Source organism: Amblyomma maculatum, chromosome 4 (genome assembly GCF_055883805.1).
Source record: "Amblyomma maculatum isolate TAMU_Amacu chromosome 4, ASM5588380v1, whole genome shotgun sequence".
Taxonomy (NCBI): domain Eukaryota; kingdom Metazoa; phylum Arthropoda; class Arachnida; order Ixodida; family Ixodidae; genus Amblyomma; species Amblyomma maculatum.
Genome location: NC_139347.1, coordinates 127,463,351 through 127,491,205, shown reverse-complemented (window position 1 = coordinate 127,491,205; position 27,855 = coordinate 127,463,351). Strand labels below are relative to the sequence as shown.

General features: G+C 47.5%; 1 protein-coding gene across 1 annotated transcript; it reads left to right on the top strand.

Annotated features, from left to right (window-relative positions):
• Positions 1-4,802: 4,802 nt before the first annotated feature.
• Positions 4,803-25,000, top strand: LOC146192350 (uncharacterized). The gene is made up of 4 exons (XM_084600455.1): positions 4,803-5,229; positions 7,911-8,107; positions 16,867-17,102; positions 24,375-25,000. Exons 1-4 carry the CDS (start codon positions 4,803-4,805, stop codon positions 24,763-24,765), a joined length of 1,251 nt encoding a protein of 416 aa, XP_084456581.1. The 3' UTR covers positions 24,766-25,000.
• The last annotated feature ends 2,855 nt before the right edge of the window (positions 25,001-27,855 follow it).

Below are 27,855 nucleotides of genomic sequence, written 5' to 3'. Positions count from 1 at the left end.
ATCATGCATTTCACAAACAGAAAACACCAAGTGCGGAGCAATGGGAGAGCCGGCTCACCAGCTGCGAGCTAGAGGCCCAGAGGGCACTCATAGCACACGCAAGCGAAGTGGCCCGACTCAGTGGAGCCCTGGACTAGGGGCCCAACCACGGCCAGGGAGGTGACGGACTTCCAGAAGAAGCCTCGACCTCCACCGCTAACAAACTTACAAAAGACAAATAAAGTTTTCAATCAATCATTCAATGTACAGTGCACTTAGAAGTGTTGAGTATGAAAACTATGTCTTTGTGTGACTCAAGAGCATACCGAGCGAATGAGTGGGCGGTGCGAACAAGGTGCAATAACGCTATCGCGTTCCACTCTTGAAGGCGAAGCTTAAGCGTCCTCCAAATGTTTTACAGACAATTCTAAAATTATGATTCTTTACGGTCATGTTCACAAACAATTTTCATTACTTCACCTAATTTACTTATTCGTATCATGGCGGCTCCGTTTTGATGGAGGCGAAACGAAGCGGCGTCCGAGTGGTCATGCGATGTCAGCGCACGTTAAAGATCCCCAGGTGGTCTAAATCACTCCGTAGCCCTCCACTACGGCTCCCTTTTTTTCCACTTTCCACTCCTACCTCCCTCCCTTCCCTTATGGCGCGGTTCAGGTGTCCACAGAGCAAGTATGACAGATACTGCGCCTTTCCCTTCCTGTGAACCAATTATTATTATCATTATTATTATTACCATTATTGCAAAGCCGGGGTTGGTACACGTGCAGTCGCTTTTAACTACATTGTTATTAGACTTATGTCGTCGCTCATAAGCCAGTAATCGCATATATATATATATTTAACTTGGTCTATGATGACCTTTATTCCAACCATGCCAATTCTTTAACAGTGCCTACTTCGGTTTCCATTTTAGATTATCACTTGCATATACCGTAATTTTAACTGATGCTGCACCGCGTGGGGAAAAGGCAGGAGTTGGAATTTTCTCTGCTCAACTTTGTGTTTTCTCACTTCGCCTACTAATTACGTCCCCATTTTTATTGGGGAATTTCAGCCATTCTATTCGCCATTCGGAAAGTTAGTTCACGACACTTCAACGTTGTGGTGACCGACGTTATTCGAGTTTGTACTGCTTTGACTTCTTCTGGTGCATCTAATTTACGTCGACAGTTTCATCATCTCGTGCCATCTCATATCCGTAAAATTAGGCGTGTGTGGGTTCCAGGTCATTTTGGCACTTTAAGGAACGAGACTGCAGCCTTTCTTACCGCAGCTTCCTTGAACGGACATATCCTTCCATTACTCCCTATACTTTCCTTTATGATGGGTGCACGATACAAACAATTTTTTTGGATGAAGCCCTGAGATTCGTGCTTCCTATCTTGACGACTTCCGGCATTTGCAGTATAAATGGGATCCAAGTCAGTGCTTTTCACGCTACTGCGAGGTTTGTCTGATAAAGTTCAGATGCTGGATTCATCCCCTTAAATTTTATGTTAACAAATCTGGCTGTTCTCCCTCACCTATGTGTTCATACCGCAATGAACCCGAGACGCTAGATCATTTTTCCTGCCCAGTCGCATGTTTGCTTCCCTCCGATACTTTTCTTTGAAATTCCTTGCAAACATTTGTATTTTTCAGTATTCAAAATTTACTCTGGTTTGGCGCTATGCAGCTGGGCTTCATCAGTCAGACTGTGCGCTCCGCTATATACAAATTTATTAACATCTCTAGTAGGATTCCATGCTAGGTGAGCCGGTTCTGCTGATCTTCCTTTCAGTCTCTTATTGAGTCGAAATTAATCACGTTTTTTTCCTGATCATATGCCTTTTTAAATAACTTACTGTACATAATTGCAAATAATGCGATACTCTATGTAATAATGTATCTTCATTAATCTCATCACGCTGTATAATTCTATTTCTGAGGGTTACACGTATGGCCAATCCCCTTCGTCGGTATGCGGCATTATGTAAGGGCACAACAACAGCAGCAGCTGAGACACCACCGCTACCTCGTGCGGACAGAAGGAATAAGAAAGAAAAAAAAAAGAGATGCCCATCGCAACAGCCGTCATCCGCCATTGAAGCAGCGCCTTGTGAAATGACGGCTTGCACAACAGATACAGATACACCGGTGGCAAGCAGCCTGCATCGCAGAGGACGAAGGCACCTGTCTCCCAGCTCCGGAGGGCCGGGAGCAGCCAGTCACCGTCCCTATTCTGAGTTTTGCAAAAGTTGTGCGTACTTGAGATCGGTGTGCCCGGTCCGGCCCTCCTCATTGAGAAAATTACACCCTGCCCGACACGAGCCCATGCATATCTCTTGCTCATATATTCACCCTTGACAGAAACGGCATGTATCTGCGTGCATATAGGATTAAACAGCCTTTTCGGTATTGGGAATCGCAGTGATGACACTCTGTGCTTTGAAGGAAGTTTGTTCCGCACACGATGGAGGTGCGCGATTCGCAGGACGTCTATAGTGGTTGAACTGTAAACGCCGTCAGCCTTCCTTCGGGTCCGATTAGAGAGGCCGAGGAGATCCGCATCCTTGGTCTGTTTATTCACCAACAACGCAGACCGGACACAACACCAATGAAACTTTGCATGTCTGGCGACCAGGGGGTCCGTATGGTCCGCCGGGTTTCCAATCAGCGGGGGGGGGGGGGGGGGGGGGGGGGTTACGAAGTAAAGATGCATTGCGACTGGCACATGCATTCGTTACGAGTAGAATTCTCTACTCAACCCCCTACCTTCTCATGCGCAAACATGACGAGGACCAACTCGGGGTCATACATCGCAAAGTTATCAAACGGACTCTTGACCTCCTCATTGCCACATCTAACCAGCGTTTGTTGGACTTTGGGATGGTCAACACCTATCGGGAACTCCGAGAGGCCCATCTTTTCAGCCAATATACGCGCCTATCACAAACGCCATCCGGTCGCCGCTTTCTTCACCAACTCACATCCAATGCACCACCACCTTTGAGGAATGGGTACGAGCGCCAGAACCCTGAAGACGCGCCCTCAGGGTCAGACCCATTCCCCACAACATGTCACACTCTGATCATAATGGCCGTCGCCAAGCGCGTGTGGAAGCACTGAAGCGACATTATGGTAGACAACAACATGTATACTTCGTGGACATTGCCGGTCCCTACCGTGAGAAGTGGTTCACCGCGGCAGTGGTCCACAACACCAACACAGTGGCAAGACTCACGTTCCAGGCCCACAACACAACATACGCGGAGGAAATCGCGATTGCGCTCGCCCTCTCCCTCCCACAAGTAAAACACATCATCACCGACTCCAAGGAGGCCTGTCGGAATTATGGGCTGGGTTGGATACCTCCTCTTGCCAAGCGCATCCACGAAATTGCAGTCGGTCCAGCGACCCTCAAAATTGTAATCTCATCTGGGCTCCCGGCCATCAGTGACTCCTGGGCAATGAGTTAGCCAATCAGGCGGCCCGCGCACTCTCTCCCCGGGCACTCAAACTTGCCCCGGAAGTCTACGCCGAGTTCACTCAATGTTTTATTACGAGATCCTGAATTCTTGTGCCCTCCCCCTCACCGTTAATTCGTTGATGCGTTTCTTTTTTACTAATCTTTTGCGTTCCTTCTTCAGATTTAGGCTGATTCGGGACCTCACCATCATATGGCCACTGCATCGCACTTTCCCAATTACCTCTACATCTTGCACAATGGCGGGGGTTGGACACATTATGAAGTCAATTTCATTTTTAGTCTCTCCGTTAGGACTTTTCCGTGTCCATTTCCGGTTCTTGCGTTTGCTGAAGAAGGTATTCATGATTCGTAAGTTATTTCGCTCTGCAAACTCAACTAGTAACTCCCCCCCTGCTATTCCTAGAACCAATGCCATAGTCACCTACTGCCTAAAATTACCACATATTATCAGGACAGCCACCGCCGCTTTCCAGAACCTTGTAAAGGTCTCCGGAGAGCGGACGAAAGGCTCCTTCTGAAAAATTTTACAAACACAATGCTGTGCCCGGCAGTCTTGAAGCACTTTAATACAGACTTTGATGGGGGCTGCAGCCTGTGTGTAGCGACCTTCTCGGACGTTTTTCACATGGTCTGGGCCTGTCCATCCAATCCCCACCGTTTCCAATCCTTCATTACCCACCCTTCTATGGAGGCCTGGGAGGCGGCGCTGCTCAGCTGCCATGACCTACAGTCCCAGCGGACCTTGGTCGACAGGGCGCGAGCGGCGTTAGAGGCCGTTGGGGCTCCGGAATGGGAGCTCCACCTAAATTTGTGAGGGCCTGGGACAATAGGGCCTCGGTCAAAACACCTCCTTGTACAAAGAGTAAATAAATGTTTGTCACCACCACCACGCCAGCCTTCCCTTCTGGTAATAGTAAGAAACGCAATGCATGATGGCCTGTCACTCGCCATAACATCAAGACTGCTCATGATGTTGTTTCTTTTGTTTCGTCCCAAGGAGTTATATATAGTAAGAATCCTCAAAAGCATTGATTCTACTCATTGAACACATTTACAGGCAATCATTTAACATATATCTTACTCCTTTTAGCAAGTTTTAGCCCATCAAGTAGGTGAAAACGGGAGTTCATGCAATTCGCCACTGATCATGTACGCAATTCAAAAACACCCGTTGCGATTTCCAGTAACATCATGCAGTTATTCCGCCGGGGAAGACGAAGAAGAAGAGAGACCAGCAACCGCGACTGTACCGCCACCGCTATTTTCTTTAGCGCTAGTCAAAGGTCGGATTTCTGGGAGAATCAAGCGAAAGCTCGTCCAAACTTCGCAAAGAATGTCTTCGTCCGACCAGTATTCGTCCGACAGCGAATCAGCCATCTCCGACGACCCTGATGGGGCTGTGCCTACCTGGCGACGATCAAGGCCGCGCGACAGCTCTGAGTGCGAGGAGGCCGCCACCAGCCGAGCCGGCGCTTCCACTGCGACCCGCGTGAGCAGTCGGAGGTCGCGGCACCTCGCCTCCGCGTCTGGTGGCCACGGCGCGGAGACGACGTCCCTCCTCGACGACCGCTGCTCTACGCCCAGCGAATGCGATGACACCGGTGTCCACTGGGTCCAGGCCCTGTGCATGGCTCTGCTGGCGCTCACCTCTGCGCTATTTATTGGCGCCGTTGCGCTGGGTCTCATGCACTCACTACCGGCGACGTGGCCGACGCCCCAAGCACCGCTGAAGGACGCCGCAAGTGCCGTCGCCCCGGGAGGTAAACGGGACTGCTTTTTCTGAAATTTAGTTGAATCACCTATGCAAGGGCTCAGGCAGGTTGGAAATACCGTAACCGGCCTCCTGCATGCCGGGTTGGAGACACTGGAACCCTTTTGACTGTGGGTCGCGCCGGGCCCAGGCCAGAATACATTTGTCTAGAGCGGGTCAGCCGAGCTCTCTAATCCCGAAGACACGCAATAAAATGCTAACCTCACCGCGCACAAGCCCCTTTGGCGTGAAGGAATGAAATTCAACTCTTTTTCCGATTCAGTAAACCGGCGCAGACGTTCAGGTCTTTCTTTGGGTATCAGCTTGAAAGTCTGTGCCATGCCGTCACATCTCACGTGCCTTATTTGTCGCTTACCCCTGGCCTCGGTATAGCCTCGGTCGAAACGCAACGTTGCACCTGAGCAAAGAATACTCGTTACTCGGAGTCGCTCCTTGTTTCTCGACCCTGATAATGCACCGGCTGCACCTTGCAGTGGCTGCAAAAGGCATGCGCTTAGATAATTATAAGTCTAAGGCCTTGCATTTCCGTCGGGCCAAGCCTGGGACAGGCCTTAAGTCTGGAAGGCCGGTGCGGGACAGGCTCACGCGCTTCTAGCGGCGTCGGCCAGGGACACCTGTAGGCACCGTAGAGCTGGGCCAGACATGGACTCAGAATAGAGCCTTGTGCACATCTATTCCTCGATTTTCATAACAATTATAATAAGAAGAAGAACAACAACAACAATAATAATAATAGTGTTTATTTGCATCAAGTAAACTCATACAACCCCGCCGGGGGGACGCAGTGGTTACGGCGCTCGACTACTGTTCCCAAGGATGTGGGATCGAATGCCGGCCTCGGCGGCCGCTTTTCGAATGAGGCGAAAAGCAAGGCGCCCGTGTGCTGTGCGATGTCAGTGCACGTTAAAGAACCCCAGGTGGTCAAACTTTCCGGAGTCCTCCACTACGGCGTCTCTCATAGCCTGAGTCGCTTTGGGACGTTAAACCCCCCAAACAAACCAAGTAAACACATACAGGATGCAGGAGGCCTGCAGAAAAAGCTGCCATAAAGACAGCTTGACGAGGCCGCAGGCCCCCTATGCACTGGTCATTTCACAGTGTCGCCGAAACAGACTACCACAAAAGAATATAAAGCCATAATTATAAATACTGAAGCATACAAAGAAACATCATGAGAAAAGTAGTAAGCTATACATAGCACATCAATCAATATATCAAATCAAAGCCACACGACAACAAGAAAAAACCGCTACGCACGGACTAAAGTCACGCAAAACCTGATACAAAAATGAAATCGGCAAGTAAAAAGGAAAACATTATGTCCTGCCATCACTTGGGCACGAGGCAAGCCAACAAACCGAAAACACTAAGAAAATAAGTGTCAGATCATAACATGTGATTTTAAGTCTTTGAAAGAGATCTTTTAAAGTGAGATTTGGTCATCCTGTAATTCGTTCAGTATTATAGGTAGTTGATTGATTCCCGGAGATCACGATTTTTGTCTAAAAAGGTTCCCAACTTTTAGTCTTTTAAACAAGTGTCTCGGGACCGTGAATAAGTGGAGGAGATAGCTGCATCAAACCGACACTGGCTCCCTGAAGACATTCTCTTGAGCTGATACCAGCTAACACTGGGACCTGAGGTCGCTTTTAGGCATAACGAATCCAATAAGAAGGGCAGCCTCATGTCATGTATACGCATACCTCTCAACCTACTAGAGCTTAAATGCTTCATTTGATAATCAGGCGAAAAGGATCAAAGAAAGCGACCGGACGCGGTAATTGGTAATTCAAGGTTAGTCTTGTCCTTTCTTCACACTACGAGTTGCTATTTCTTACCCGGCGCTTCACCTGCTTATTGTGAATTTTTGTGTTTGTTTCCCCGCACGGCTGCATTTTATCAGCTATAATTCATGAGCAGCCGCCCGTTGTAGTTAAATATCATTTTCATTTCGAAAATTGTATTGTGCAAGAAAAAAGACTGGCCATGCGCCTTAATTTCGAGCGTGAAAAGCAGTAACTTCTGTGGATATCTCCAACTCCACGTTGCTTGAACTACGATACTGCTACATGTGGAACCACAGAGGGATCCGCGGTCCACGAATGCCATTGGGTATGCGCCGTAAATTGCTCTTTCATTTCCCTGCCTAATGTTGCCGACTATATATAGCTATTCCTTCAAAACATATCGCTGGTATTTCTTCCAAGGAGCCACGTTCGTGTCCCGGTTGCTGGGACTGTTTCTCTCGCTTGTTTTGTTTGGTGGTCCAACAGCATTGACGTATCAGTGCCATCAGAGCACGCGTAGACGACGGTCGTCGCAGACGCGCATGGCAGCTCTCGCCTTTATACACGTGCAAGCAATCCTATGTTTCTGCTGATTTTTTTTTCATCTTCCTTTCTTGTTTCGAGAATAGGGCTTATGACGTTAGCATTACACTCCAAGTTTTTGTTTTATACGTGCAGCAATTCAAGCGCATGCTCACAGAGGGTTTTTTTTTTTTTTCGATTCCAATACAGTTGCTAGTGTGCCCTTTCCTGCCCCGTTCTTCCTTGTGATTCATTATTTTTTAGGTTTTTCATCAGGAGAAAGCCTGAGTTTGTAGAAATTGCGTGATATTCTAAAATTCAGTTCTGCGATTTAAACATAATGGCGACATTTTTATTCCAGCCAATCCAAGCCAAGACAAGACCAGACGCGGTCAGGTTGTCCAGGACGCCGGGAGGCTAGCCGATACAGCGCCGTTGCGCGACGTAGCCTCATCGACAACCTCTACGGATACCTCCACGGCTGGTGGCACATCAACGGCAACGCCTAGTAGCGACCAGGTCGTGCAGGACACCACACCGCAGGATAAGATTGCTGGCGTGAGTCCAGCCACCGTAGAATATACCTAAATTTAGGCACTTTCTGTGTGATGTTTCGGTTTGGCAATCTGCTCTATTGCCCTGCTGGTTTTGCGCAGACACATCCTTAAGGACACGCCTCAGGTAGCACCAGGACACTTCTGGTAGGAACTTCAAGAGTACCATTAGAAAACTTTGATAGGGCAATGTCGAATGTTTCGCGGGTCATCGCAAAATTATAAGAAGTACCATGATAACGCATCACATGCAACGCCATTGCGAAGGTATGTAATGGAGATGCAAAACGACCTGTGGTCTCAAAGTATTTTAGTGAAGTGTGTTATTCTAATCTCTGTTGTAGCCCTATTTGAGCCTTAGACGAAGCCCAATTTGAAACGTAGAGCAAGCCAAATTTTTACTTGGCTTACGCAATCATCGCCTTTGCTATGCTCTTGTTCTTTATTATGACGGAGAAAACTTGAAGAAAAGCACACGCTCAGCGAACCTCTGCTTATTCTCGATATTTCCTGAGTTTTTTTCCGTCCTAGCATGCAGGCACACTGAAAAGCTGCCCGTTACGTAAGGCAGTTCTGATGTTTGCTGGCTGTACACATCCAGGCTGTATGGGTATTTCAGTTTTATATTAATGTGTTCAATATTGTTTAAGGCATGCTCTGCTGTTTATCGCTTTCGCCCCTGGCCCTCGTCGAGATTACGGAAATAGCACCTTTATTACCAAATGATCCCCAATAATATCTCTGGAAAAAAAAATAACTGATTCGATTCCAGGTGAAGGAAAGCGTTTCAGAGGAAGAATAGAGAGAGATATCCGGAGGATATTAGAAAGTTTGAAGAGATAAAGTGGCTGCCGCATATACAGGAGAAAATTCTTTGAAGGGTACAGAAAGTTGTCTTTCACTGGATATGTAGCTGATTATAGCGATAATGAAAATGGCCATGAAAACTTGTGGTCCATGTAGTCGAGTGAAGTGCATCCTCTCTTAAGTTTGTGATAACGTCATAGTTCCCATATTTCGGGAACGTTGCTGCCCAGAGAGATGAAATTTTCATATTGGTTGACGGCGATGCTGTCACAAAGGTCACGCAACCACAAAGGACCATCCACAGGAGTGCAACCCAAAAATGGCACATTGGCGCACAGGGAAGCTTGGGGTCCTACATCACTGACTGGTTGACGTTTAAATTATATGCTGACAAACGCAGCAACGAAATTCAAGCCATCGCTGGAAGGAAATTCAGCTGGGAATTGTGATGCTGTCATTCTATCTTAAGGAGCGTTGAGCGGCCTGACGTTTTTTAATGCTGGTAGCTTAACCACAACTTACAAGATTACTCTGGCAACATTGTTTTTGTGACGGTCCGTGCGTTGCTCTGAAGCTGAGCAACACCTCATACGGTAGAGAGCAACCATAGAGAGCGTAATAAAGCAAATACACATATGCCTATTTTTGTTCATATCTTCACTACTGCAAATGACTAGCGACAAACCAAGCACGGCCTCTATATCCCTGCAGCCCACTCACCATGACAGTATGTCAATATTTTAAATCTCGTTACGTATTTTTATTGTTTTCAATATTTTATCAACACGCTCTCTGCAGCATCTATACATTTTTATATCACTGCTCTCCAGGAATAACTCTGAAAGACTAGGAATAATATATTTAAAACAATTTTCCTTTGTGCGGAGGGCGGAAGGCGAAATAAATACGAAAAATTTAAAAAGTGCGTACAATAATAGTAGTAACAAGGTGATCGCTTAAAGCGGCATTAACCCTGTTTAGAATGAAATCATTTATGTTTGATCATCATCGTCGGCAGCAGCATAAAAGGGCTCTCCAATGTGCCGCCTATTAATGCGGTCTTGTGGCATTTGTAGCAATGGCTTTCATGAAGAGTTCCAGGTTTCATCCGCCCGAATAACTTTCTGCCATTTCCTTATATATCGTCTGTTCTTAGAATATACACACTCCACCATACTATTACCGACCATCAGTTATCACGCCTTGTTGGCTTCGACCTGAAGTCGTTAAGTCTGGATAGTTCCCCTACCCACCCTGCACTTTTCTTCATTTTAACGTTACAAATACTTTCCTCTCCGTTGCTTGATGCGTTTTCCTCAAATTACGATCAAATATTTTCGTTATCCTTCCCGCTTTCAGCCGTAAAAAATATAGGCAGTCTTTCAGTGCTGCTTCTGGTCAAAAAACTCCTCCTGGAATTCATTAAATATTTTCGGCGACAGCTGCTACTGGTGCCGCCGTTTGCAAGAGTGCGTCAAAACGCAGAATTCGCCAGCCGCCGTTAATCTTTTTTCAGATAGTATTTGCGCCAGCCACTATGACAGAGGGGCATGGGGGTAATCACGCATAACTGCCTTACTGTGGAGATGCACTGCAATCAATCAATATGACCGTAAATAAAATTTATAACGTGACATGGTAACCTCAGCACCTAAGCAGCTAATATATATATACACACACATATATCTTAACGTGTGTGTGTGTGTGTGTGTGTGTGTGTGTGTGTGTGTGTGTGTGTGTGTGTGTGTGTGTGTGTGTGTGTGTGTGTGTGTGTGTGTGTGTGTGTGTGTGTGTGTGTGTGTGTGTGTGTGTGTGTGTGTGTGTGTGTGTGTGTGTGTGTGTGTGTGTGTGTGTGTGTGTGTGTGTGTGTGTGCGTGCGTGCGCGCGCACGTATGATCAGCAACACGATAGCTTCTTACCTGCGATATGTTCTCATCGACCTCAAATGTTTCGATACGTATGTGAAATATCACCGCAGTCCGTGTGATTAAAACATTGTCTTTCCTCTCGCCCCGTTACCGCTCAGTCTCCATAATTCACAATTTTCATAACTTTTTCTCCTAACTTGGCGGGCTTGGTTAGCCTTGGACAAGCTGGCGATTTGATGACCCTCCCACGAGATACTCCATGCTTAATATTAGTTGAAAAATCTCTCTCTCTCTCTCCCTCTCTATCTATCTATCTATCTATCTATCTATCTATCTATCTATCTATCTATCTATCTATCTGTCTGTCTGTCTGTCTGTCTGTCTGTCTGTCTATCTATCTATCTGTCTGTCTGTCTGTCTGTCTGTCTGTCTGTCTGTCTGTCTGTCTGTCTGTCTGTCTGTCTGTCTGTCTGTCTGTCTGTCTGTCTGTCTGTCTGTCTGTCTGTCTGTCTGTCTGTCTGTCTGTCTGTCTGTCTGTCTGTCTGTCTGTCTGTCTGTCTGTCTGTCTGTCTGTCTGTCTGTCTGTCTGTCTGTCTGTCTGTCTGTCTGTCTGTCTGTCTGTCTGTCTGTCTGTCTGTCTGTCTGTCTGTCTGTCTGTCTGTCTGTCTGTCTGTCTGTCTGTCTGTCTGTCTGTCTGTCTGTCTGTCTGTCTGTCTGTCTGTCTGTCTGTCTGTCTGTCTGTCTGTCTGTCTGTCTGTCTGTCTGTCTGTCTGTCTGTCTGTCTGTCTGTCTGTCTGTCTGTCTGTCTGTCTGTCTGTCTGTCTGTCTGTCTGTCTGTCTGTCTGTCTGTCTGTCTGTCTGTCTGTCTGTCTGTCTGTCTGTCTGTCTGTCTGTCTGTCTGTCTGTCTGTCTGTCTGTCTGTCTGTCTGTCTGTCTGTCTGTCTGTCTGTCTGTCTGTCTGTCTGTCTGTCTGTCTGTCTGTCTGTCTGTCTGTCTGTCTGTCTGTCTGTCTGTCTGTCTGTCTGTCTGTCTGTCTGTCTGTCTGTCTGTCTGTCTGTCTGTCTGTCTGTCTGTCTGTCTGTCTGTCTGTCTGTCTGTCTGTCTGTCTGTCTGTCTGTCTGTCTGTCTGTCTGTCTGTCTGTCTGTCTGTCTGTCTGTCTGTCTGTCTGTCTGTCTGTCTGTCTGTCTGTCTGTCTGTCTGTCTGTCTGTCTGTCTGTCTGTCTGTCTGTCTGTCTGTCTGTCTGTCTGTCTGTCTGTCTGTCTGTCTGTCTGTCTGTCTGTCTGTCTGTCTGTCTGTCTGTCTGTCTGTCTGTCTGTCTGTCTGTCTGTCTGTCTGTCTGTCTGTCTGTCTGTCTGTCTGTCTGTCTGTCTGTCTGTCTGTCTGTCTGTCTGTCTGTCTGTCTGTCTGTCTGTCTGTCTGTCTGTCTGTCTGTCTGTCTGTCTGTCTGTCTGTCTGTCTGTCTGTCTGTCTGTCTGTCTGTCTGTCTGTCTGTCTGTCTGTCTGTCTGTCTGTCTGTCTGTCTGTCTGTCTGTCTGTCTGTCTGTCTGTCTGTCTGTCTGTCTGTCTGTCTGTCTGTCTGTCTGTCTGTCTGTCTGTCTGTCTGTCTGTCTGTATCTGTCTGTCTATTAACTAGACGTCTGTCTGTATCTGTCTGTCTATTAACTAGACGTCTGTCTGTATCTGTCTGTCTATTAACTAGACGTCTGTCTGTATCTGTCTGTCTATTAACTAGACGTCTGTCTGTATCTGTCTGTCTATTAACTAGACGTCTGTCTGTATCTGTCTGTCTATTAACTAGACGTCTGTCTGTATCTGTCTGTCTATTAACTAGACGTCTGTCTGTATCTGTCTGTCTATTAACTAGACGTCTGTCTGTATCTGTCTGTCTATTAACTAGACGTCTGTCTGTATCTGTCTGTCTATTAACTAGACGTCTGTCTGTATCTGTCTGTCTATTAACTAGACGTCTGTCTGTATCTGTCTGTCTATTAACTAGACGTCTGTCTGTATCTGTCTGTCTATTAACTAGACGTCTGTCTGTATCTGTCTGTCTATTAACTAGACGTCTGTCTGTATCTGTCCGTCCGTCCGGTCCGTCTCTCTCTCCCTCTCTCTCTCTCTCTCTCTCTCTCTCTCTCTCGCCCTGGACGCATGATCGCTTCACTAAAAGCGCGCTCATACTAGGCTGATGTCGATCGGATGACCGTCGGCAATCGACACAGTGCGCCTGCGTTGGCAAAGCCGGTCGCTGAGACGCCGTTGACCTCGTTGAAATCTAAGCAGTCGGGCGGCAATTAACAGGCTTATGATGTCTTGCTGTCCTCACGACCTATTATCCGGAGCTGCTTTTACCTGATTGGCCCCACGACTCATGTTTTGTACGACTGCATGCTGCTCTCCCGTGGCGATGATTTCAATATCTGGTGGAAGCTTTTTATTTTATATCTCGATTTCTGCGGCTGATTCATGGTAATATCGCACAATATTGAGCCCTTACAGAGTGTGCGCAATATTTTACCTGGAATGACTCAATGATGACTGCACCCTGCCGCTATGGTGGTTTACTATATGTGTATAAAAAGATGGGTACTGTTGTTTACATATGGCTTAAACTGCACACTAAGCTGCTCTTGTGTTAAATATCGTCTTGTCTGTAACACTGCATGTTTGTAGCTTTATTTTGTCTTGCTCACTACAATGATTTTCCAAGTAGCGCCGATTTAACGCATGTTCGGGGAAACATGTGATAGTCGGATTAACACTGTTTACTCTGCACACGATCAACGCTCTCTGTTAATTGTATCTACCTTCAGTAATGCGATCATGCAGTATTTGACTGCAAATAGTTTTGTCCCGAAGTACGTTCCGTGACTGCTGGCAGTGATTAAAACTGCCTAACTCGTCTTCAGAATTAAGTGACGCTGACGAAGGCTTCTGGTCGCTTTCAGCATTGCTCAGCAGACCTCGCTAATTGTACGCCCGTACTGCAACTTCAGTAATCATAGATTTTGTGGCTGTTGCCATAACTACAGAGGATTGTCATTGTCATGTGATAAAACGAGTTGATTCGACCAATCCAATCACCGTAATGAAACTAAAAAAACCTTAGGATTCACTAAACCTACTCGCCGCGGAAGGGAACTCGTGCCGGCTACTTTTAAGGGCGAAAACATGTCATAGTTATCACAAACACAAACGCATACTTCGATTAGGAGGTTAAAATTTTCTTTTCGCTAAGGCAGGGTACACCAAATGGGCTTTAGTCGGTGCGCTTCTGTAGCCAGAACGCCATGCTAACGCTTAACAATTCTGGTCGACATAGTCTGAGGCCCTGACATGTTATTACCTGAAAGCACAAAATACAGTACACTAGTACCTCACCAATACTGACACGTTGATTCCCGAGCGAAACTGTCCTTAAAGCGAGCCGTCCGTATGAAGCAATCAAAATGCAAAATATTAAGAAAAGCCATGCTGTGATTAAGGTATGCCTGTGGGCATTGTATGTAGCGACAAGTGAAGTACAACTAAAAAGTAACCTTGGAAGCTGCAAGCAGCTCATTCTGGTTAACAGTAAGTTGTATGTTATATTTGTCTCTGGTGGGACCAGATGGGGTCCCCAATGCTGAATGCACGTAACTTTTTGTAAAAGTGAGACTATGGCTATGATGCGCTAGTCATCTCGAATGCACAATAGCAAGTGTTTTCCTCATTCCTTGCCGCACGAGAGCACCCGATCCATCTCCCGACGTCGATCACTCTTTCCCCCACGAGCCCTAGGCGTCAGTGACCGAACAGAAGGGCTTCTTGTAGACTGTTTTGAATTTCGTGTCTCATGCTTCGGCTGCGCCGGTGCTGATGTTTGCGATTTCCTTTCGAGATTCGCTCCGCGCTGTCGCCCCTCGCGCGCCTATGTTGTGACGTGTTCCTGGTTTCGATGGCGCCTGTTTGAAAGCGGGACATAACACCTTGCCAAAGCATCCACGATGCTTGAGTTACCTCTTGCTTCTCGATCCAGACAATACAGTGGCGTAGACATATCGACACAGGAACGACATGCGTGAAAGACACACGATGAGAGCTCACGGAAAACGTGGACTAAGAACAACCCACTGTTCAAAGACTGATTTAGCGCAGTATTGAAGAAGCCAAAAAACTAGGCGGCCAAAACGTGTTCTTCCTACTAAGAAAGTTCCAGTCATTCCAGCCGCCCGGTATACAACAGCGAAAAACTTCAGCGCTGTCGGGTTCATGATGCCGGCGCGCCGCATATGCCTGCATCAATAAATAACTTTATATATATGCAGAATAAGAAGTTATAATTTTATGTATGCGCTGTGCCTCTATATGTTCCACAAATCTGTCATCGTAAACATGAGAGCTAGGCATTCAAGGGTCTGATATAGACTCATGATACTGAAATACACGTATTTCTTTCTGTATCGTCAGTTCAACTACAATTACCGGAGTTTGGTTTGGAAAACACTTATCGTCAGCATTGAGCCATGTGTAGGCTTAGTTGGCCTCGAGTCCGTGGCTCTCGGCTATGTTATGAGTCGGGCTTGGCCCGGGCTTAAATTCAGAGCACGAAGCCAGACCAGGGCGGGCTCAGGCTCTTCCAGCGTAGGGCCATGCCTCCTGTCAGTAACATAAGGTCCGGACTGATCGATCGGGCTCAGACTTTAAGCCCCTGCACACCTCTCGGGAAGCTTGACGCACTTGTAGTTATTTAGCTGTGTCTTGATGGTATCTTATGGCTAAACGCCCTTACTCCTGCTACAACAGTAGACAAACACGAACCGTTAGTTATCAAGCAACCCTCAGTCCGCTGGCAGCTGCTCAATGCGGTTGTCTATGTGGCACAGTCTGCGCACAGTTTTTTTTTTTCTTTTTTTACCGTCCGTTAGTAAGGCACATTGAACGGCAGCTCTGCAATGCATAACATGAAACCGATAAAGGATCACCGCTGAGTAATTCGCAATGTTTCACTGCATGCACGCAGAATGCAGAATATGGGGCACCTTATTTGGGCAGTAAAGATTTTGTGCTCCACACTCTCCACATTAACTCGCGAAAATACGCGGGCTCGAAGGGGCTTTGTGCGCTCTCTGCTAAATTTGTTCTGTGCGTATCGTTATTATGAAAGTCCGACTATATAGCGAGTTTCCATGATAAGGAGGCGTAAATGCATTATTAAAGCTGGGCTCCTGCAAAAACTGTGCATAATCGGAGTCGCCCACACAACCGGCTGTCACAATAAGAGGCACAACTGTAAGCGTACAGGGAACGTGAAATTTGGTCGTCAAATTAATAGCCGAAGACGTTCCTCCCGGTCACGACTGCATAAGGCTGTCTTGGACGACGCATCTCTGCCGAAGGTGGTGCCGCAGAGTGCTAGCTGTGAGAACTATATGCGATTCCCGCACAGCATTACTATTGGTCTTTGAATACTGCGAAGTTTTGTGACAAGTAAGCATTGAAGGCGCCTGGTACGAGTGAGATGCCGCTGTTAATGCTTTTCAGTTTTCAATAAACATTTGCTGTTATACGATTTTGAACATGGATCAGGCGAAAACAAGTTATCGGTGGAACATCTTCTAATACTGGTTGCTGGGCAGCAGCTGATTTGAAAAGTCATTCATTCCACTAACAGCTATACGGCGTAATCTTCATCGCATATCTGTGGCTATACAAGATCATTCAATTACTTATCCAACGTTTCATTATCTTTTTATCAGCGTTGATTAAACTTACATACGAAGAACGACCGCCAATCGAAGAAAAGGAGCAGCCGCATTATGCGTCACCCTCATATTGCGTGAATTACAGCTCCGTAATTTAAACACTTTGGAATGTGAACACTGTGACTGCTCTAATCCCATATATTGGAAGGTTCGAAATTGGTATAGTGTTCTGAAGCAGGGATATTTTCTGCAACATCAGAAAGTGGCAACAAACAGATATTTCCAGCCTTCGCTTCCATGATCATTCTAGAGCACGCCGCATCCAAAGGTGTCTGTGGAGAAATGTGGTCGCGATAATGTTCTGCGCTCAACCCTCCTTGTTCGATTTCCCATTTCCTTCAGGCGAGCGACCGCTGTAGCCGCGTCTTCTACAAGTTCTGCCTGGAGCCCCGGAGTGAGTTCTACTTCGAGGCTGCGGCCAACGCCTGCGTTCCCCTCAGCGGACAGAACGGGGCCGAGGTTTGCATCCGCAGCTCCAACCGGTTCGCGACGGCACTGGGCTGTTCGCAGCAGTGCGTCCGCAGCAGCAACCCACCCGACAAATGCTTCCGGACAGCTCTCTTGTCTACGTGCGGCAGGTAAGGCTGCAGGCATCCCAGCATTAGCATCGTTTAGTGCAGTCGGAAGCAATTTATAAAAGGGAACACAAGGCTGTTCGATTAACTGATGTAACACCCCGTCATAGCCACGCCGAATTGCGCGTCAGATAATTAGCGCCCCTGTTTTAGGAGTGGTGCCCCCCCCCCCCCCTCCTTTCGTAGGGATAATGCGTATCGACCGAGCACTGTGGCATACATATATCTGCTAAAGGCAGCAGAAACGCATGAGAGAGCGCCTTCAGTGTTGAGAACAACGAGAATCGCGTACCTGCCCTCATCGCTACAATCAACGGGCTCACGTGCTCCCTTTTATTCAGCTTTTGCCTGCATTATATGAAGCCTGAACGAAACGTTAATAGTGCCGATAAGACAAAAAACGCGATAAATTGTCGTATTTTTTTCGACTATAGTGCACTGTCAGTATTGCGAATCATGTTTATGTTAACCGTTGCCAAAAAATTTACATCATAATCCGGTTGCAAATGAATTCATCGCCGCACAGTAGGAACACACATGTTCGCGTCCTCGTCATTCCGCTGTATGGCACGCATTACGTTATGGCGGCCTACAAACTACCTCACCCTGAACTTCGAACTATATTCGAGCGTGCATATAACACTACCTTTCATCTCCTGGCCCCGGCAAGAATTAAGATTTCTCTCGGCTCGCTTCCCCGTCTTTCAAGCGTGTCCCCAGCTATGGCATTCCAAATTAGCCGGGCTGTATATCCTTTCGTTTTTATTTTATTTTTGGTCTGCGCCTAAGTTCACTCGTGAAGAAGCACGAAGACGAAACAGCGTGTACTTGAAAACGATTATTCAGATAGATGTGGATCCATGATCTGTTCGTGCTTAAACGCAATTTTATAGTAACGGCTATAATAGCAGTTATTGTTCAAGTCTTAGTTATGATAATATTAATCGTCTTCCTCGTCAGTGAGCGATATACGTGCGCAGAATGGCCACAGTGAAAATAAGTGAAGAATTCAATTAGTTCTAGCTTCTGTTGATTCAACTCCCGTTTCTCTACGATGCAGCAATTCATATTTTTCTAAATTGTTCAAAAACTGCCAACAATTTTGTGCTATGACTGGTACGGTTTTGGAAATGTTAGTGTTTTGGGCAAAAAGAAACATATATGTTTCTTTACAGGGATTCAGCTAGTAATTCAATTCGTTGCCACAACGGTAAGCTGATTTCGTAGCTTTCTGATTTCGTTGCTTCAGAGTACAGACATTCTAGGAAGGCATCCAAGACTTTTTATAACAAAATTGTTCCTGAAGTTCCAGCTTGGCAACGCATTTTAGATAGCAAGCATTAGTTTCATTTATTCCATTCCGAAACACGTGTTTCAGGTGCCTTTACCTAAAGCGAGCTGCTTTCAAGTACAAGGAGAGAGATTGTAGGAACAAATAGATAGCTTACAGATCAATGTATGATTAGTCTGCAAATCCGCGTTATATTACATATTGAGTCGAGATTTATTGTTACATTTTCTTACTTACTCGCCTTGCTATAAAAAACAACAAGCCATGAAAGAAGCAGTCAGTTCCCTCCCCTCCCACTTTCTTTCTTTAAGGCACCCACGGAGTTCTCGCCGATATTTTTTTTTTTTCGCAGGCCATTGCTAAAATTGACCACCGCTTCTCTTATCCCCTAATCTCCCCTTTAGACATTTAGACACCCCTATTTCAATTACGGTAGAAACACATAGAAAGGATGGCAAGTTCTTTGAGTTTACGCTATCCTTTCGCCATCCATCAACAGTGTTCATGGCGAAGCCTGAGAGGCCATCTCTCGCAGGAGAGCATAGTTTTAGAACTCATTGTAGCGCGGTGTCCTCCAAACCCGTTCCCTGGTTTCCGGGAAATACATATTCCCTTCACTTTAAACATCTGAGAAGTATAAAAACGTGCACAATAGTTGTTCGTAAACATAACGCTTGTTGGTTGTTGTTGTTGTTGTTGTTGTTGTTGTTGTTGTTGTTGTTGTTGTTGTTGTTGTTGTTGTTGTTGTTGTTGTTGTTGTTGTTGTTGTTGTTGTTGTTGTTGTTGTTGTTGTTGTTGTTGTTGTTGTTGTTGTTGTTGTTGTTGTTGTTGTTTATAGGGCTTAACTTTTAAAGCGACTCAGCAATGAGGAGCGCAGCTCCGCAGCTCCGGATTGTTTCGGCCGCCTGGGGTTATTTACCGTGCGCTGACATCACGCAGTATCCGAGCCTCCATCGCATCTCAGCTCCATCAACCACCGTGGAGAGGAAAAACAAACTTTTCACGTCAACAAATCCGTGAAAAACACGAGAAATCGCAGTCACCGGAGGGGTAAAGAAAGATGAACTGCCTTTAAGAGCTTATACGCCTTGCTCGATTGCACTTCGGAGGACCACATTTATCCTTAGGAGTTACAGTAGTTGACTACAGCACGTTTCAAGTGCAGGGACCTTCGGCGTGCTTGCCACCATGCCAGGCGAAACAGTAACAGGCTAACAGGAGCTAAGGCACTCGTAGCAGGGGGCAGCAAAAATACAGGTGGACGGATGAGATCAAGACGTTTTCGGGGCTCAAGAGGATGCAGTTGGCACAGGACCGCGTTAAATGGACAGATATGGGCAGGTACCTTCACTACAGTATAGTAATAGGCTCATGATGGTGATTCCAGGCATATTTTATTTATTTCAAATTATTACATTGCAGTAGCAGTTAAATGTTTAGAGGCGGACACGACGTACATTTAGAAAGGTAGATGGGAACGCAAGGAAACGTATACGCTGTAAGCGGATTTGTTTCTAATATTCTATTGGTGGACGGATGTGCCTATATATTCACACCCGACACAATTTCACTTACCTTGCGTTCTTAGTGAGCTATCTTAAAAAGTTAGCATAGCAATTCCAAACATTTAGGCTTCTAAACTCGCCGCGTTGCGTATACCAGACTTTTCAACGAAGCGAAAAAGTAGTCAGCCGGCGATATACCCCTCCATCATTTTTCTTCAGCGCAGGTAGCAAACCGGTTCCTTTTCCCGTTTGACCTCAGCACCTTTCTCCACCTCCTTCTCGACGAAGCCGACCGCTATTATTTAAAATTGGGCTTTTCAGGTATGAACACGGATTTCCAGCACCGTTACGAGCGTTATGTATGGGAGATCATATAAAACGCTTTCTGATATTTACCAGAGTGTTAGTAAACTTATTTATGATATCTACCTTATAACTACCGCAGTTAGGCACTTGCTTTGGATCAGAGGTTTACCGGCAGCCGCTAGTAATAGACATATATCAGTTGGTAGAATTTCAAAACACGATTCCCCGCGGCGGTACGGCTGAATAAGTGTCGTTAGCTTGACCCACAGACACGTTTTCGAAAAGAGTGGTCGCCAATTGCGATATTCAGCTATGCGAACTTTGGCTACAGCTCTTTAGCTATTTTAGTTCTCCAATATGCTAGGGATCCAAGGTTCTAGGGTTCGATTGCGATGTCACTTTTCTATATCTGACAGCTGCCGAGTTGGCAGATGCTAAGTCCTGTATCAGTATCTACCGTGCGACATCCAAACTGAAGCTTGCTGGAGGCATATCGTCATTTTTCCCTCACAACGCCGACTTGGATACCAACGTCGGTTTTTCCGCTTTAAGCCTTGGCTTAATTCTCCAGCGTCACAAATCAACCGGCGCAAGGTGAGCGCGAGTCGAGTCTCCGCAGCCGGCTTACCGTCTTCCTCCATTGCTCCATTTTGACCTTACGCTTCGACATTTTCATGCGCCTTTAATTCTCTCCCTCCTGTTGGGTGCAACTTTGCGCTGTCTCCATTATCCTTCAGCTTTTGGAGAAGTCACCCTTGAGGCTTTCTCGTCGCACTACACATGAATTGCGAATTATTCAGCATTTGTCATAAGCTCCTCCTTTCACGCTATCCACTCTCAAAGTTCCTGTCCAGTCATGCGAGCACCCCTTCTCATGCATGAGGTGCGGGTTTGGATCCCCTAGTGCCTACGGGTTATACAACGTCTGCAAGCTTTCCCCTGCCCTCTTGCTCAGTTTATCTGGGGTGCATTACTTTTGAAGTGGGTTTACTGACTTCAATTTGTGCAGAACACCTCATTGAGAGACGGCAGCTGCTCTCCTCACCCGCAAAACGGCTTCGCATCAGTGTACAGCTTCATGGTATGTTGGCTGCATGTCAAAAAGGTGCGCGTCAGTAGTCGTTCTTTCCGCCCTGCATGAAAGAGCAACTCTTATCTGCTGCCATTCAAACCAAAGTGCACGAAACAAAACAAATATGATTACGGGTATCTTCCGGTATCTGCTCTAGAAAACAATTCTATTGTGCGAGAATGTGCATCGTTTATGCAATTCCTTTTTTTATGACGGGTGTGAGAGCAGCCGCATATGAGCTCGAGTGCTCGATCAATGGCGCTCCGCATCAGACTGCTGCGACGTTCGCCCTTTGCAGTAAGATAAGCATGCCCTTATCGAATGAGCATAAGTTCGCATGTAATTAGCCTTGGGGCGGAGGATTCCCGCAAGAGGAATAAAGTCAGGGTGCAGAGATGCTGCTGTCAAATTTTCTACCTTGAAAGCGCCACATCGTGAGCAATCGTGTCGCAGAGATTGCTAGTGCAGTCTTTGATGGCTGATTTACTCGGTCACCGGGAAGCGGTGTGCGCCATCACAAGACACTCGTCTCGTGCATCCGGCGACCACTATCGTTGTTTCCGTCAGTTGCTCGCCGCGTTTCAAACGCAATACCTGGGATTTCTCACCCACTAGCTTCAATGTGCTTGACGTTGGAGAGCAGTTCGTACCATTCGAAGCGTGTCTGGCGCTGGCGCACGCGACTTCCGGCCATTCCCGGACTCCTGCCTTTATCGGCGCGACTTCAAAGTTTGTTCATGATGCTGCCATGACTAGCGTGTCGCGAGGCGATGTTTTCGTTCCTGTGCTGAAATGCATTGTCGTGGGTTCTGTACTTGTGCTGTGCGCACGATAGAAAAGGAGCATAATGGATCCTACAGCTCTCCACCAATCAACGTCGCAAGAGCATGTCGAGTCGCCACTGCAGTATACTTTGTCAGAGTTGAACTATTTTTTTTTCTAATATTGTAACAGTAATGGGAAATGTAGTTCTGCTCTTTCACTCTACAAAGAACCACAAGTTTCGTTCAGTGGTTAAATTAGCAGAAAAAGTCTGCATAAACACAGTCCTACGGGGGTGTATGCAAAGTGGGGCACCACCATTCGTGAGCGTGGTCCCAGTCGGCATATAGTTCTATATATGCAACAGCTGCACACTGGTTATTTTTTCCTTCCCAATGATGGAGCCCACAGATGTTGAATGACCAGCGTGGAGTAACACACTTTTACCGCGTGCGCCGCTCTGATCGGATCAGATTGCCGTAGGTTGTGCGGTGGAGCAAACAACTTGTCCGATCTAGTGTAATAGAAACATCCCTCGGAATTTATATACACGTAATCATTTTGTTTCTTATAAGTGGCTCAACAGATGTTTGTTACTGATTAGCATGTATCTCAATGCACATCTTTCGAAAGAAAATTTCCGAATCTCACAGCATCGTTCGAATGCCTCCTGAGGCGAGTGTAAACAGAAGAATTTTAGAAGTCAGTCTTGTATACCAGCTGGTAGCCACGAAAAAACTTTCAAACGCTTCCAAACTTCCTACGGCATGCCTATAAAATCAAACAGCGATGACATCATCATCAAGTGATATTTTCAGTCAGTACACGATAAACTGACGATTGTCGAAAAAAAAACGTCTTCCCGAGTTAAATGATTCAAATAAGCAACACTTTATTAAGAGGGCTTCTAGTTGGGTTAGTTGGTGACTGACGTGTTCAAACATCGTTGTGCTTAAGAAAGCCCGACGTAGAAACCGATACGAGACACAGGAGCACAAGCTGTCAACTGAAATTTTATTGCGGTGAACACACGCGAGACAGGAGCGCAAACTGCATCGGTTTTTTCTTAAGCGCAACGATGTTTGAACACTGTGTTACCTCTGCTGATCTTTTTTTGCTGATAACATTCACCGGACAACGTGTTCTGATTTCTTCCCCAAAACGACAATGGGGGGGGGGGGGGGGGGGGGGACATTTTAGTCAGAAGGCATACAAAATGGGTATCTCAGCAAAACATATTAGGCATCGCTTTTCAAGCCTTTTACTTCATGCGACTGAATCACGAAGAGCCGAAAACCAAGATGCCGTTCTACTGTACACCTTCTGGACCTAAATAGATGGTTTCTCACACATACCGCGTGGGTGGAGAAGAAATGCTTAGCCACCTGCATGTTTGGTTCAAAACATTTGCATATAGCAGTGTTCGTATGGAGAACAGCTGGACTCTGTGGTCAACTATTACAGAGATTTATAGTAGTTCAATGGTTACCGCGTTCACCTACACCCAGCCCAAGGTCGTACTAACAAATTCCTGACGCGGAAGCCACAGTTTGACCAAAGTGAATTGCACCAACTACCGTGTATTCGGATGCACGTTCATGTACCTCAGCTGTTGCGAACTCACCCGCAGCTACCTAACACTGCGGCATGTTTCTTAGCCCTTGTGCAGCTGCTGCAGGTCGCCCCTATGCCTATACTTTGCACTGTTCGTAATCATTGTCGCATTTTACTTGGGAGATTGCTAACGTTTACCGAGATTGCATTACTGTGCATAAGTCTGCTTAAGAGGGGAAATGGGCAAAGCCACTTTACACGACTGTTTTCAGTAACTCCGTCGTCATTGTCGTTCCTACTGTCATCATTATCAACTAAAAGCGCCGTCATTGACATCGCTATTATTATGATCAATATGATTGCTGCGTCATTATCGTCCTACTATCAGCATTACCACCAACTACGGGGTCATTGTCATCGCTACTATTATACCGCAAGGGGAATTAAAGCGGTTTCTCATCAAATAAAGAAAAACCCGCCGTGGCGCAGTGGTTCGCGCCCTCAGCTTGGAATCTTAGGGATAGTGGTTCGATTCCCGGTGGAGGAAGGTTCTTTTTTTTTTTTTTTTACAGTTCCTACGAACATTTCCTGCCGACATATCCTGCGGGCATATCCGCAGCCCATGGGCCAAGGAAGGTTTTCGCCCTAAAACTCAAAATGGGTTTTTGTGAGGTAGTCTATAGACTGCAGTCATCACCTTTTGTTTAATTAGCAAGAGTACATCGAAGCGAGGTGAGTCAGTGGCTACTATAGGCGCAACCATTGAGTTCGAACCTCCCGTGCAGGGATGATGTGCTGAACGGCACCAACCTGTGGTTCTTCGACGGCCACAGATGCCGCCTGTGGCACTTTCCTTCGGGGAAGTGCCCGACCGGCAAGATGTTCGCCACTGTTGGCCGGTGCCGAGACACTTGTCTGCGACGACGCAGCGCCTCCTGCCGCGCACCCACGGCCATACCGTGCGGCTCACGGCAGCTCAGGTTTCCTTTCTTTGCAACCGACTTCGACCGGGGCCACTCGCTTCGCTGCCTGCCGACGGTGGCTGCCGCCGAAGCGTCCCGCCGCTGTCTGGCCGGGGCTAACCGGTTCAGCACTCGGGCCGCTTGCAGGGCTGCCTGCGGCCCCAGCACCGGCAAGAATGGCCCACCGGATACTGACACTTTCAATAAAGCGTGAACTGTCGTCTTCAAGCACGCGTCATGCTACGGAAGAGTCGCCGCTTATTTAAAATAAATGTGTCTCCTCTGAATGTTAATTTCTCAAGTGATGGAAATTAAGTACTTTTGTTTGGCGCAATGGTGCACTTTCAGTAGCGTCTAGACTGCTCACGGATTTTTCACCAAAATGTTTTGTGCAAGGAAACGCAGATTGTACAAGAACATGTCTAGAATCGCGAAAATGGAATAAAGAAGATATAGCACAAGAAAGAAGTACCTCTTTGAGAAGTTGAAAGCGCAAACAGAGGCATGTCAGTAATATCACGCTGCAACGAATGTCATATTTGCCGCCCTGTCGCCAACACGCAGAAAGACTAACCAAATGCTGATAGTTCTGGTAATGCGGGCTTCAGGGGTGGCTGGAGTCATGTACAACGCCAGTAGGAATTCTGGTTGAGGTGCGGTAGGAGTAAGGGTGTGAGGGGGCTAAATGAAGGGTGTGAGTATGCTACCTTAAATACTGGTGTGACCTGTTTTCATTTCTTCCACCACACCGAAATTAGCGTAATTGATAAGCTCTAGACTTTCCTTTGAGCACTTTGCTGAGGTTATGGGTGTAACTGGGCCAGTCAATGGGTTGATTATTCGTGGAGTACGGTCTTGTGCTCATTACAGAAAACTTGTAACTGTTAGAACTTACACTATTAGAAATACAATTGATTACGGCAGTAATTTACAGCTTCTGAAATGTAAGTGAAGACATACTGAAACATACCTGGTTATCGCGTTTATTACATTTTTGCTTCAAAGTTTGTCCTAAGACAAAAGTATTCAAAGTACAGTGAACTAGTGAGAGTGGCTTTGTATCCGCGAAGTTCTGTATTGTTTGTTTGTGCTCAGTGCCGCCAACTAGAGAGGACTGGGAGGCGGCCCTGCTCGGCTGTCAAGACCTAAAGGCTCAAAAGGCCTTGGTTCAACGGACGCGGGCGGCATTGCTTGCCAATGGGGCCTCGGAATAGGGGCTCCATGCACCTTGTATTGTGAGGGGAGGACGCCAATAAGTCTCTAACCCAAACACCTATTTAACCATTTAATGGTTAATAAATGATTTAACCACCATCACCATCCATCGAAACGCAGCCGCCGGTGGTCTGGATCAAACCCGGGTACTCCGGCACAGTAGTCGGGCATCTGTGGGGGTTCTTATTAAGCCGTCGAGCCTCTTCTGAGGTCTAGGCCGCAAACACAGAGCTCCCGCGATCACACACCACGTGCAGCCGTTCTCACGGCCGCAAAGTAGTAATGCAAAATACGACACAACACAGAACAGGACTTTGCCCGGAACCAGATGTTTATTGGGTCTTCCCAAAAAGAACGCTGGTGAAGGTCTTGCTGGAGACCCTATCCTTTTGGATGGGGCCTGACACTTCGAAGGGCAAGATGGCGACAACAAAGAAGTATAGCGGGGAGGTATTTACCTTGCGTCCTTCCGTTGTCGCGGCTCGCTGTCGTCTCTCCTCGGCGGTAGCCGGTTCCCGCCGATCTCGGCGCATCTTGCCCTTTGTCCTTTTTCGGCCAATGAGCGTCGCGTCTGCGACGCCTAGCGGTGCGCTCCTGCGCCCGGCGAGGGAAGAGGGAAACGCGGCGCTACCGAGAAACCCGTTTGGGTTACTCAGCCTCGGAAGAGAAGGAATACTTTTGTCCCCTTCATCCTCCGCGGCGCGCGGTGCTTCGGAGGGATGCGCGGTTCTCCGCGATCGCTACACTCCTCCTCCCTAAAGACCGAACGTCGCCTGATTTCAGGCGACGGCAAGCCGGCAACGACTTCCTTGCCGCCTTGTCTTGCATCCAACGCTCCCACGCCGCTGTCCGGGTGGCTAGTTGGGATGGTCGGGTAGTCCGGTCTTCCGTACACTTCTTCACTGCGCAGGTGTAAGCGCCGCCACGGCGGTTTCGCGATGTCCACTGCCTGGTGGGTTGGTTGCGCCGTAATCTTCCGTTCGCTGCTCCACAGCTACTTTGTCTGCCGTGAAGCACGAATTAAGTCCCTTGTCTCGAAGCTTGCGATGATCACACGGCGCCGCTCGTCGGTACGCCGACAGCATGGAAATGCTGTCACACAGCTGCGACGACCGCAGTCACACCCACGCGCGCGCACTCACGCACACACGCCACTTGAAGGAAACACGGCGGCGATATCCGAAACGCTTATCTCGAGTAGTGTCCCTCCATGGCGATCCGGCGCTCGAGAGGCAGGACCGCAGCCGGCAGCTGCTGCTCCTACAGCCGTCCAGAACCGTCGCCGAGCGCTGCTTCCTGACGGCTGGGCGGCGGCGACTTGGGTTGTGGCACGGCCGGTCTCGAGGGAGTGCGCGCTTCTGTGGTGGCGGCTAGAGCTGCGACCGTCGCTGGCACCCAAGGCGTTGTTGCTGCTGACTATCTGATGCTTGTGATGTCGACTGCGTCAGCGAGTTCGCTGGGAGACGACGCCTGTCTTCGTAGCGCCTTCTGGGAGACCCCTTTCGGATTTCCGATTAGTTTTCCCTTGGCGCTCCTAGCCAATAGTTGCCTGCCATTTGGCCAGGTCCCTACGGCAGCGAGTGGAGAGGGGGAACAACTTGGTAGCGTCTTCGCCGCCATCCGCTTTTCCTTTCCTTCCCCCCCTTTGTTTGGCACGAGGGGACATACCGACAATACTGCTAGATACGACCCTCCCGTAGCCAGCTCGCTTCCTCACAACCGGTTGCTTCCTTGACCACTCGTCTGAGCGGTCGAGGTGTTGTCAGGCCACTCACCCCGTCAAGGTCGTTTTCGCCTAGAGCGGGTATTGTATGGGCGAGCTTTGGGGGTAGGTGGGGGCACTGACCTTTTCCCGCGTCTTCGCGAAATCGGCGCTGCCGCCCTGCCAGCCACTTCCCGTTGGAAGTACTGTTTTAGCTCCCCGACGTGGATCGGCTTGCCGAGTCGACCCGTGTTCGGATCTTTCAGCCTGTAGTTCAACTGCGAGAGCTTCTCAGCAACTATGAACGGCCCAATCCATTTAGGCGCAAGGCCAGCTGCGAACCCCGTGCTCGCATCGCTCTGCACATGGCTACGCTTTAGAACGAAG